This window comes from Onychostruthus taczanowskii, unplaced genomic scaffold (assembly GCF_017590055.1).
Source record: "Onychostruthus taczanowskii isolate IOZ18803 unplaced genomic scaffold, ASM1759005v1 scaffold119, whole genome shotgun sequence".
In the NCBI taxonomy this organism is placed as follows: domain Eukaryota; kingdom Metazoa; phylum Chordata; class Aves; order Passeriformes; family Passeridae; genus Onychostruthus; species Onychostruthus taczanowskii.
The window spans coordinates 1,017,168-1,029,398 of record NW_024498340.1 but is presented as its reverse complement, the minus strand read 5'-3'; the positions used below and the strand labels follow the sequence as shown (position 1 = coordinate 1,029,398).

Genomic DNA, 12,231 nt, shown 5'->3' with positions numbered 1-12,231 from the left:
CTGGCTGTAAAACACAATTTCTTTAACATTTATTGCTAAAATATGAAAGCAGACTGCATTCCTAGGAACAACTTTTATAAACATTAGCATAAACATGTCTTTTCCCACCAAAGGAATGCTCTGATTCCTTATTTATCTATTTAAATATTCTCTGTAGCTTAATTATCCTACAATGCAAGAAATTAGATCAATATTTGCATTTGAACTGTACATATTTTTCACTCTGGTGTTCCACAAACAATAATAAAGCATGCCTTGGAATTATTTATAAACCAATAAAACCCAGGCAGTGTTTCTTTTTTTTTTAATTGCTGCTTGAAGATCCATAAATGCTAATTAGTCTAGAGGAAGCTGTCTCTAAAATGGCAGCTGTGAAACTGCTGGTACGCTGTACCACAGGCTATGCAGGAAGGCATCAAGTATTTTGCTTAGGCTCCCTGCTATGGGATATTTATTCTACAAACTTACATAAATGTTAGAAGTTCAACTCTGTTTCTAGGTTATGAAATTGTAACCATATTTCTGCCTAAGCATATCTAGTGTACTAATAAGGAAGTATAGTTTCCATTTAAATCGCCTGGGATTAAATTGTTCACTAAAATGGAACAATACAGGGGAGAGCTTTGACCTTGCAAGCCTCTATGCCCTACAGCAAAGCATTTAAGCATGTATTTATGGTCACCTTTGCCTGGCTCTTTTTTTGTGCATATTAGTCCCTAAAGTTAAGCATATCTTCTGGAATGAAATAGATGTTGAATGCAAACTCTAATGTTATTTTCCACTCATTTATCAATGAAATAAAATAGTTTATTTGGAGTAAATGTGTCAATAAGCTTGACCTTTGTTATTATGAATACAGTTTTGCTACATGTTCAAGTGTGTCTGGAGAAGTTATAAAATGTATGGTATCAATCATACCAGATATGTACTGGCATCAGCTACATATTGCTCAATCCACCTACTGTACACAAACATTTGTAGTTATTTTATGTATGTCTCTAGCTTCATGCAATGCTGTGATTATCAATAGCCAAACACTGAGAAAGTTGTCCTTTGAATTCCCTCAAGAAACAAACAAAAAAAAAAATTCAACTGGTGTCAATATAAAAGGATATTAAAATGGGAGGAGAGGGGAGAGAGAATTTCTAAACAAAAAATAAAATCTTTTTTAAAAGTAAGCAAATCTTTCCCTTTAATTCTTCTTGACATATTTCCCAAGCAAAATAATTAGCACTTCTAACACGGGCATCAGAAAGCCAGAACTTACAGTTACTCACAAGACTGTTGCTTGTGGTCTTGTGGCACTTATCACAGCCTACTAATCCCACAAAATGTTGGGCACCTCCTGAAGATTTACAGTTTCTTCCAGGTTGCCTGCCTGTGAGACTGATGCTCACCCTACCTTCCTCTTCTCCCTGCCTTCCCTTTTGCACTGCCCATGGAAGGCAGGGTGCTGGGTTACCCAGCCAGCACAGCACACAGGAGAGCCCTGTCCTGTCCTGCCTTCCTCCCCTGACATTGCCTGATCAATCACTTTCTCACCATGGATTTTACTGAATTGCCCCCTGTGTCATGCCACCTCTCAGTGCCTGTGTCAGCACTGACAAAAGGAGGACAAAGACAAGGAGAGCTTTTTCCACGGGCTGCCTTTCCTCTCGGCTGTGTTTTGCAGCATGCTAAGTTCACAGGAGAAGGTAACTTGCCTGCCCTCCCCATGGGACCAGCATTGGGAAGAGGTCTGAATGCACCCATGGGAGAAAAATCTGATGAGGGGGACACTGGTGCTGAAGCATTAGCACAGGAGAGAAACTGTTGGTTTCTCTGGGTCTGGATTGAAGGCACTTGAGACAGTAGCTCATGTTCGGACTCAGGTGTTTTTATTTCTTATCAGTAAAACAGTCTCACTACGGTGAGTTCGGCAGTTTTTCATTAGAAGGCACAAAATGGCTAACTATCTCTTGTTACAAGATCTTTTAAGACTAAACTATCCAATTAAGAACTGACATCTAGATTATTTTCCCTTTTAACCCAATAACTGATCCCAAAGAGCCTGCAATGCGGACTTTTCTGCCCAACTACAAAACATCACCCAAACCCATGAAGAAGAAGGAAGAAGCATGAAGAAGGAGGCCAGGGCAACACCCTGTGCCCTCCATCTTGCTTCCAACCACAACATACTAAAAATCCCAAAACGTAAATTTCTCACCAAGTGATACACCTACACTGCTCTCTATAATCTATTTCACACTTTTGTGGATTCTAGTTTATCTTGAAGTCTAGGAAACTTTCTCCATGAATGAGGTTGAATGTCAGTGCTCCCTGGGGGTCAGGGCACCCCAGAGCAGACAGAAAAATATTCACAGTGCTCTGGGTTTCCACAAGAAACGTGAGGGAAAGTCATCTGTGACAATGAAGGCAAACAGGAGCATCAAAAATGCAGTGGTCTAGCACACTTATCTGATTTTTCTCATTTTTCTAACTTGATCTAAGTGATTATGTGTTTTAATAATGTAATTGGGTTTTATAGCTGTTAAGTCTGTCTGTAATTTAACTGCTTTTTTTATAACTTAGCTTTTTAGTGTACATGCAGTTTTTCTCATGCAGTTTTCTTCACATGGGAAACAATTCAATATAATGGCCTCTTTCTTAGTATATGTTTAGGCACCTTTACATTGCACATTTCTTTCCAGATGGACAATAAATGTAGCTTGGTCCTCTGAATATCGTACTGCTATTTTTACAGCTCATAAATATGCAACTGGTAAACAAAAAGTACTCTGCAGCCAGTTTGTAGACCTCACCAAACCCTAGGTGACAAGTGCTATGCCTGCCATAGTCACTGATATACCAGGTGGAACTAAAGGCAGCAGGAGCAAATTTCAGATCACCTGTTTGTAGCTGCTGCCACAGACTGCACAGTTTGTACTTCCTCACTCACTGTACAGTGTCTCCAGCAATACTGGACCATCATGTCCCCAGCACAGAAACCTGTTCCCATTCCAGTCTTCATTCCTCACTCTCATGTACTAAATGCTGAGTGATTTTCAGTTTTATAATTTCAACAATGCCAGTCTTTAGTCAGGCATTCCTATGTAGGACATCAGTACAGTAATTTACAGTGAAAGCATGAGCTTTGGTATGTCACTGCAACATTTCCACTTCTGAAGAAGGAAGCTGTTGGGGCAGCAGACAAGTACTGAAGACTTGGTTGAATCCAGGAGGTGTTTTGAGGTCCATGTCTGAACATGGAAATCTTCTGCTGATGCTATTGAAACTAATGCACGCCTCTTGGCTCCAGAATTGGCCAGCTGCCCCTTTGAGCAGGGCAGGAAAGAAATGGGTTATGGCTGGCAAAGGACAATTTTACTGCCACAGTAATGATCTTTGCACCTTTGACTTCCAATTGCTTTGGCATCCTCCTTCTCTTTTATTTTCCTGCCCATCTCCATGTGTCAGTCTGGTGATTGGTCTTCAAATAGAAAGAGCTGAATAGAAGGAAAGGGGCTGGATGGGAGCAGCAGACATCTTATTGCAGTCTAAATGAATTGCTGCTGTGTGTGGTAATTCCACACATGGGGCTCAAATCCTTATGTCCAAATAAATCTGCTCTTTTTGGAAACTATTCATATAGCAAAGAGGGATATGCCCCACTGGGTGACCCTGAGATGGGCCATTTCTTTCCTGGTACAAGGTTTGTCTTGCTCAGAATCTGTGCAAGCTAAGGGAATTCACTGTGCTGGTTTTCAGCATAAGCATCAATATTTACTTTATTCAAGTAAAGGGTTGTGACCTTTTAACCACAGCGCAATTGCTTGCAACTTCTGACTACAATTTGAGAAGTGTGACTGTATCCTCTGTGGGCTGTACTTCATCTGGTGGCATTGTTTTTATATTTTGGACTGACCCTTTCATACTGTTATTCTGGTTTGTTAAATCCTTACTGTTATCTCTTACCAAGAATGGTAAGTAGCACATTAAACACGGACAATTTCAGTCAGATCTAAGAAGGTTTTGGAGACACCTTATTTTCTTCAGGGATCTGTGAAAAGAAGGCGTAAGGGAGACGGAAAATTTATGTATTGAGAGATTCAGTGTCAGCATTAGTTAGTTCTATATCCATGTATACCAAATAAGTAGTTTTATCTAGATAGGAAATCAAATTCAGGTAACTACTAACAGAGTACACTGGCCCCCTTTATCCATTGTCTCAGGAAGGAAAGAAAAGGGAAGAGGGAAAAGGGAAAAGGAGACCATTCTCACTCCCTGCTTCCAATAATATTTGAGTATTTAATATTTCACATTTCATATTAAGTGAAAGAGCTCCCAGAGGAAGATATCGGGGATACTTTATAATTAAACTGCTTTAAAATTAAACTGTTCTCTAGGCAGGGAGCAGATTCAAATCCTAGCACTCATTATACCTGAATGGTGAACCCATGTTTAGGATACTTACTGAAAGGAGGAGGTGAAAAAACCTCACTTCTAGGAAGGATGGATTATGGATAAAAACTGCAACAAGGACTTGCAAGAGAGGCTGACCAAGTTCCCTGCTCCCATTGGAGCCCTTTATCAGCTTGGCAGACAGGGATCTTGGAGACAAGACTCTGGTGTCCCCAGGGGAAAAAAGAGGATGCTAACTGGGACCTCTACCTCCTGTGTGAGCGTCCTTGTTCCTGCCACTGGGCCCATTTTTGAAGAACCGTCTTACCTTATTTTCAGGTACTCCCATTACTGTCTGTTTCTTCATGCATTTTCCTCAGAGTGGCATGAAACAGGTTGTGTGAATCATGATGCAGTGGCAGGGTGTCTGTTTATATTTTCATTTTAGCAAGAAGAATGAAAGAATATGTATTTTGAAGTGATCTGCAAGAAGTTTTCCTGGCCTTTTCAGCTCACCTATAAAATTAAAGAAAGAAAAAATATACAGTGCCATTTCTAATACTACAGTCTTTCAAAGCTTTTTCTGCATCTGCAAATATTTATATTTGTTGCACTTGAAATTAAAAGTAATAATGATATGGCTCAGTGTGCCTGATGGTAGATTTATTTCTACTCCTCAGCCTTTAAGTTTTGAGAGCAAGAAAAGCTACACCTTGAAGGTAGAGGGTGCCAACCCTCACCTGGAAATGCGGTTCCTGAACCTGGGTCCCTTCCGTGACACCACCACCGTCCACATCAGTGTGGAGGATGTGGATGAGCCTCCTGTGTTTGAGCCCAGCATCTACTTTGTGGAAGTGCCCGAGGATGTGGAGATTGGAACCACCATACAGATCATTTCTGCCAAGGACCCAGACGTGACCAACAACTCCATCAGGTCTGTCCTCTCTTTGTGTGTTGTCCCACGAGCACTCCTTAATACATCTGGTTGGTGGGGCAGTGGTGGGTGAGAGGGACTCTCTCTTTCCAGCCAGTAGCGGTCATCAATGGGTTTGGCAAACCAGACCGCACACGCTGAGGGCTCTGTCAAAGCGATACAGGAGCTCCGCCTGTTCTGTGGTGTGGAGGACATCAGCATCAAGCCTTGCAATGGGCCAGTCAGGCATGTCCTGGCATTAAAAACAAGAATCTTGCCTCTGTTGGCACAAAACCTGACAGCATCGCTGAGAACCCACTGCCATCCTGATGGCAAGGGGATCAACTTGCTTGTCCTTTTTCCCCCTTCTCTTTCAAAGCTTGCCCTTGTCAACAAGCTCAAACACACAGCTATTTTTGGAGCAGATTAATTAATATTCGAGAACTGTTAAATTATCTAGTGTCTGGTGAAACATGCAAAGCTAGATATTCCTATAAGGAGGTAAGAAAGGTAAAGGTGCATTTACAGCCATGGGAGCTTCATAGCTGCAACTCAGCAAGGAGCCAAAGGAGGAGATTTGTATGATCATAGCACTCTTTTCCATAGCCCCATTTATCAGAGGCCGCACTTCTCCAAGGCCAGCCCATACAGAAACGTTCACTACCTGCAGTAGCAACTAGTGGAGGCACTTTGATTATCCCAGCAGGTTGGCTGCTCTTCTCATCTGAGAGTTTTAGGTGTTGAGCTGCTGTTTGACTACCCATGCACTGGCCCTGCTTCTGAGATGCCTGTGTTCAGGATCCTGGGAAATACAGGAGGGAGTTGAAACACATTGAGTATTAGGATTTTTTGAAGAAAGTAAAATCTAAATGGGGAATTCTGTGGGCTTCAGCTAGAAGATCTGAGCAGACACAAAGCCTGTTCTTTTTAATGGTATTGCATTTTGTGTTGCTGGTCTAATTATTTTTTTTCATCTCTGCTACTTTAATATACCTACATTTTCTGCCTACATTATAAGGTTATCATACTTCTCATGACATTGCCTCAAATTCCTCAGTAAAACTATTATACTGTCTGCATCACAATTTCATTACCCTAAACTTTTTTCCACTTGCATCCTATTTTGCTGATTACTGTCTGGCATTATCCAAACCCTGCAATGCAAACAGTTCTCTGCTAATCTGCTTAAAATAATATAAGAATAATTCTGAGGACTATCAGAGGGTAGAATTGATCATTGTTATTTTTAATGAGTTTTTTCTTAGTTTTTTTCAGAGCTTTGTAGTGACTGCCCTTGATGAACAACACTCTATAAACCACAGAATCCATCAACAAAGATACTTTAAAAAAAAAAAAAAAAGTTGTAAATATGCACAGGCTCTTTTGTAACTCTGTTCTTTGACAACTTCCTTCCTCTTTTCTCCCCACCTTCCTCCTTTTCCACTGCCCGTTCTTCCCTCATTCCTTCCCTTCTTTTCCCCCATCTGGAGGTAAAGAAACAGATTTAAAAAGTAAGACTAAATACCATTTGCTATCTAAAATGCAGATAGCAAGAATTAGTTCTTGCCTCTTCTGTGGTCTCCTCCATTCATTCCAACTCCGTGCAGTATCAGTCTGGCAATGTTTTAAGCTGAATTCACACAGGGCAAGGCAAGCTAAGAAAGACATTGATCTCAAATACTTACTATGTTGCACAAGCTGAAATTCATCTGAAATTTAAACAGTGATCTGGCTCAAATCCTCACTTTCCCAGCATCCAGTGCCTGGCTTCCACACTGAAATTCTGATGGCTGGAAATATGCCATGATTGTTGTTAAATGATTCAGGAAAATTATCTAAATAGTACAATGGAAACAAGTGTGCAGGAGCAGGTGCACTTAAAAAGAGAACTTAGCTGGAGAATCTAGAAAAGATTCACCTGTGCCTCTTGACACCGGTGCTTAATTCTGAACCACTAATCACAAGTCTGTAGTCAATTCCAGATACTCATTGGCCTTAAAATGTCAGAGAGAAATTATTTTTATAGCCCCCATGCAAGAATAATTATTATACCAAAATATAGGAACACTCATTGTCTAAATTAATCAAATGCCTGAGAAATCCTTTTTTTTATGAAGAATTAGGAAGGACTGGGAAGGAAAGGGATACAAACCTGCCATCCCTTCCTCTTTGATTGTTCTGAAAAAGTGTAAAAGAAATTCCCAACAACATATCTCAATAGTGTTTTATATCCTGGTTTAATAAGTCCCTATATAAAGAAAAGGCTGTCATGCTTGTTCCAGTGAACGCATTCATGCTGAAAGGAGAAAATTCAGAAGAATGAGCCCTGTTCAGTGTCTGTTGTGACTAATGCTTTCAATTCCCATCCACTCTGATGAAAGCACCAACAAAAAGGACAGAATGTCTGGTCTTTGTTCTAGGCTGTGACATTTACCTAGGCCTGTGTGTGGCTTCAGCCAAAGTATCCCTTACCACGCTAACAGTCAGCTGTGAAGGCAGCTTGCACAAAGTGCCTTTAAGAGCAAGGCGATGCCTGTGAAGGATACTGAGTATTTTACCCACCCTGAGAAATCGTCCCTCTGACTGAGTACTGCAGCGACCTCTGCCCATCAGCTGCTTCCCTGGCCAGGTTTCCTGGCCTGCAGGCACCACCACAATCCCCCATCCACAGGTGCAGGAAGCTGGTTCCCAGCACTGAACTGACACGACATTGGTCAGGAGGGTTCAGTAATTAGGATGAATCAGCCTCACAGAGGGAGCTGTTTTTCTGACTGCATGCTGTGAGAAAGCCACGCACCAGCCCACTTGCGCTGACACAGCCCCATCAGTAGCATGCTTCAGGATGCAGGTGGAGTTTATTCCCCTTAGGAAGGAGAGAATACAGAAGAACAAGGAAGGGAACGGTTCCTCCTCATCAACCTAGGTGCTCAGAGAATGAGCTGATCTGAAGCCCTTTTCATCCTGTCTGAATTTGCCTAGGGACAGGGCATAATTATTTCTCTTAGAAAAAGAAATTATACTCCTCACTGGCAGATTTTCTCTGTAAAGCAGATGTTCCTGCACTGATCTGTGCCTTACTTTGAGGCTTCTTCCTCTAAATCTTCCTGTCTTACAGCTGCATTCAAGTACTACCTGTTAAATGCCATTAGCCACATGAACTTTTTCCAGCATCTCACTCTGGACCTATGCAAGTCAAAGGAGCACATAACTAGGTTGTGGAAGAATGTGAATCTGCTTCGTACAACATTGTCCCCATTGCTGGGATACTTTGGTGGCTGTAACACACAGTTTTCACAAGGGTTGCATAATATTTTTTGTATGTACTCTTGCAGATACTCGATTGACAGGAGCAGTGATCCGGGACGGTTCTTTTATGTCGACATAACATCAGGAGCACTGATGACTGCAAGGCCTCTTGACCGGGAGGACATTTCTTGGCACAACATCACTGTGTTGGCCATGGAGCTGAGTAAGGAGAATGCAGACTGAACATAGATTAAAGAGACACAGTAGACAAAGCAGGCTGAGAGACCTGAATTCAAAGTTCACATATTGTTATGCACTGAGTGGGAAGGCGCATTAAGTGAATTGCTTCTCTGACATCAACCAGCAAATGCTGCATTTTATTTATTTTTTGGTGCTCATTTTCACAGGGTGGTGGGAGGAATAGAGGATGGCAATTAAAGGCAGAGTCCTTCTTTTTCAATTCACTAGCATTCCAGGGATTTATTTCAAACTATTTCTGATGTGTTTCTGGCAGAGTCCTCTCACTTCAGAAAGCCAAGGCAGCTAAAGAAAATACTGCAAGGGCTGCACAGCTGCTAGAGCTCCCAGTCCTGCCTGGGAGGATTGAGTGGTGCGGGGATGGGTAGGCAGCAGTGATCCTACACTGCTAGGTCACTAGTTGAAATCTGCTCTGGTTCAGCAGCAAGTAAATGACATCGCCATCTGCTTGCTACATAAATAATTTGGGCTAGAGTGCTTTGGGATCTTCGAGTAAGCTGAACTCATTATGCTTTTGGGTTTTACAATGAGCTAAAACTCAGCTCAGGATTGATCTGTGCCGGGTATTTTTCAAGGCTGTGAGAAGAAGGAGATGCTCATTTCATTGTGTCAGTATGAAAAATTTAGCTGAGTTTGAAATGCTCACAGATGTGAGCTTCACAAAGGAGCTTCAGATATATAAGCAAATAAAAGGTTCACCTAGTCTTCACCTGAAATTTCTTTGGTTCACATAGCTTTTGTTCAGGATCTCAGTTCATCTGTGAGGGGCAGCAGCTTTTCTGTAGCTTGGTGCCAATAGCTGAGTCATTCCTTGTGCCTCAGAAAGCTTCCTGCACATCTAGGCTGTGCCAGAGATATGGAGCACTTTGAGAGGAACAAAGTTTCAACAAGCTTGCCCGAATTGCAATCGGCCAGCTTGAAAGCAGGGGGAATATTTCACTAGAGTTGGAGTGACTCTGCCACATATTTGCAGGCTGTTCCAGCACGATGCCTTTCTGTGTCCTTTTAATTAGTGAAAGTGGTTGAGACAATGGGATTTCACCCCCATTTATTTTGACACTACTTTTATTTTCAGCCACCAGTGGCCATTGCAATACTATGAGTCTGTAAAAGCTGCTGCTGTGGCAGAACTTGAGGGTGAGAGCAATAGGAAAGCATGTCTTCCTTTGGTTTCCTTTCCATCAATCCTCTGTCAGTTTTGCTCTGCTCATGTGCAGCACAATATTTTAATTTAGTGAATAGTTTCAAAAATTTCATAGTTCTGCACTCCTGAATAAGGTCCCTAGTGCTAAAGATCAATAATTAGATCGTTTCTAAGAGTGTGAATGCAGGTATTCATCTGCCACAACAACAAGTGTGTCAGCAAGATGTATGTATGCATATGTGGGAAGCTGAAGGATTACATTACAAATTAGAGAGAAACAATATAGTCTGAGTATTATCTCAATGACACAAAGCAACACATGTTGTGGACTACAGTACTCTGAACATTTAAGAAAATTCCAGAGTTTATGTAAACTCTCTATTGTTTATATCAATATATCATTTCTTGCTACAAATGGAGATATATTTGGAGATAAATGTACAAAATGCTACAGCTAAAAAGAAGATGAGAATAATAATATTAAAGAATTTTCTTGATTTTTTCACCTCTTCTGATCCCTTTAACATTTTTTTTCTTTCTGATTACAGTTTCATTTTGTCATTAAATAAGGGTGAGGAAAGGATTATTTGGGGCAGACAAGAATAGTAAGAAAAACAAATTATTCTGTAGCCACTTAATTTGGGATTTGTGAAGATATGTGAAAAGATGTACAGATTTACTGACAAAGAAAGCTAATGGACCAGTGGGACAGAAACATTTCAAATGATGTCATGCAGAATGTAAAATTTTCATTGTAATTTTAAGCTTCACTGAAAGCTTTTCTGTACAATTTCATGTGTTATTACATTTTAAACCCCTCTGTAAAAAGTGTCAAAGACTTGACACTATTTTTGAGTTCAAGGAACATAAATTTTGAGCAAAAGCATTTCTGAACTAGAGATAGAAAATGCCATTTTTAACAAGTTCTAAATAACAAGTCTATCCTTAAAACAGTACCTTTCCTAATTCCTGCCACCAGTAGGGAGGCTCAACAAACAGTATTGCCCAGTTGAAAGGCAATTAAAAAAAAGGGGGCATTGTCTAAAACTTTTGCTGTAGAAATAGTTCATTGGACTGAACCAGGTTGAAGTCTTTTACAGAATTGTTTTGTTTGTAAAATATGTGATTAGATGAGAAGCCAGGCTAGAGAGAGAGCAGCATTTGCAGCTTCACTCTGAGTCACACAATACCCAGGTCACCATAGTTCCCAATGGGAAAATGTGATTTAACACAAGCCAGTAGTGGATAACCTGATTTACCTCTTGAGTGTAGTGAGGAGCAGCCTCTTCCCCTTCCCACATATTGCCTTTCCTTACATTAAACCTTCTTCTTCCAGATAACCCCTCACAGGTGGGCAGCGTCTCTGTAACAGTGAAAGTCCTGGATGTGAATGATAATGCGCCGGAGTTTGCAAGATATTATGAAGCTTTTGTTTGTGAAAATGCCAAAGCAGGCCAGGTGAGAAATGCTTATACCACCAGGGGTTGGGAAGGGTATGCTGTCCTACATGGAGGCAGCATGCCAGGAATGGTGAGTGTTGGAAAGAGGGCTCAGCTACTCACACGCTTCATCTAACTCTTATCAGCAGCTGTCTGTGCTTCATTCCAAAGGCAAGCATATCCCACTGGAAGGAGCATCACATATAGTACCTCTTTTGTTTCTCTCACATTTCTTTTATTCTCCCAAAGTAGATTCTAGGCTCACTGGACAATATATTTCATAGCTGAAATAAAGCCTTCCCTTAGGCATGTGCCAGCAGGCAAACAGCCAGTGTGTCCTGTAGCAGCATCAAAGAGAGAAGTGTTATGAGAAGTGCTCATACAGAACCAGCTCAGGCCATGTGTGACAGACAAGGCTTACTACTAAATGTTTTAACAGCCTTAAGCACACTTGGACTTATAGGAGCTGGACATAACTTACTACAACAGGTTCAAAGGGGTGCCAAGCAGAATATGTTCTGCTGTGAACTGGAGATGACAGAGAGTCAAAAGAAACACAAGGCTTCCCATTACACACACTCTAAAGGAGTAGCTTCAAGCAAGCGGTGAAGACTCTGCTCCTCTCCCTTCCAAAACCCCATCAAAGCCCTTGAACAAGGTCACCAGTGCCAGAGACAGGTGCGAACTTTCCCTGGCTGGACCTGCTGCAAGCTCTGCTGCTGGTTTATTGTGGGGAGCCTCTTCTTGCTCCACCACCATGGTCCACAGTGGGGACTGGTGCCTCCTCATGCAAAGCTGACTAGAATAAATAACATTTATACACATAGACACACCTCTCGTGATCTGTGAAG

At 41.3% G+C, this 12,231-nt stretch overlaps 1 protein-coding gene across 1 annotated transcript in view; it reads left to right on the top strand.

Annotated features, from left to right (window-relative positions):
* CDH20 (cadherin 20) overlaps positions 1–12,231 on the top strand; it is a 37,706-nt gene that overhangs the window by 14,465 nt on the left and 11,010 nt on the right. The window contains exons 6-8 of the mRNA XM_041427761.1: positions 5,061–5,314; positions 8,626–8,762; positions 11,278–11,399. Coding sequence (XP_041283695.1) covers positions 5,061–5,314; positions 8,626–8,762; positions 11,278–11,399 — 513 coding nt within the window. The remainder of the gene's footprint in view (positions 1–5,060; positions 5,315–8,625; positions 8,763–11,277; positions 11,400–12,231) is intronic.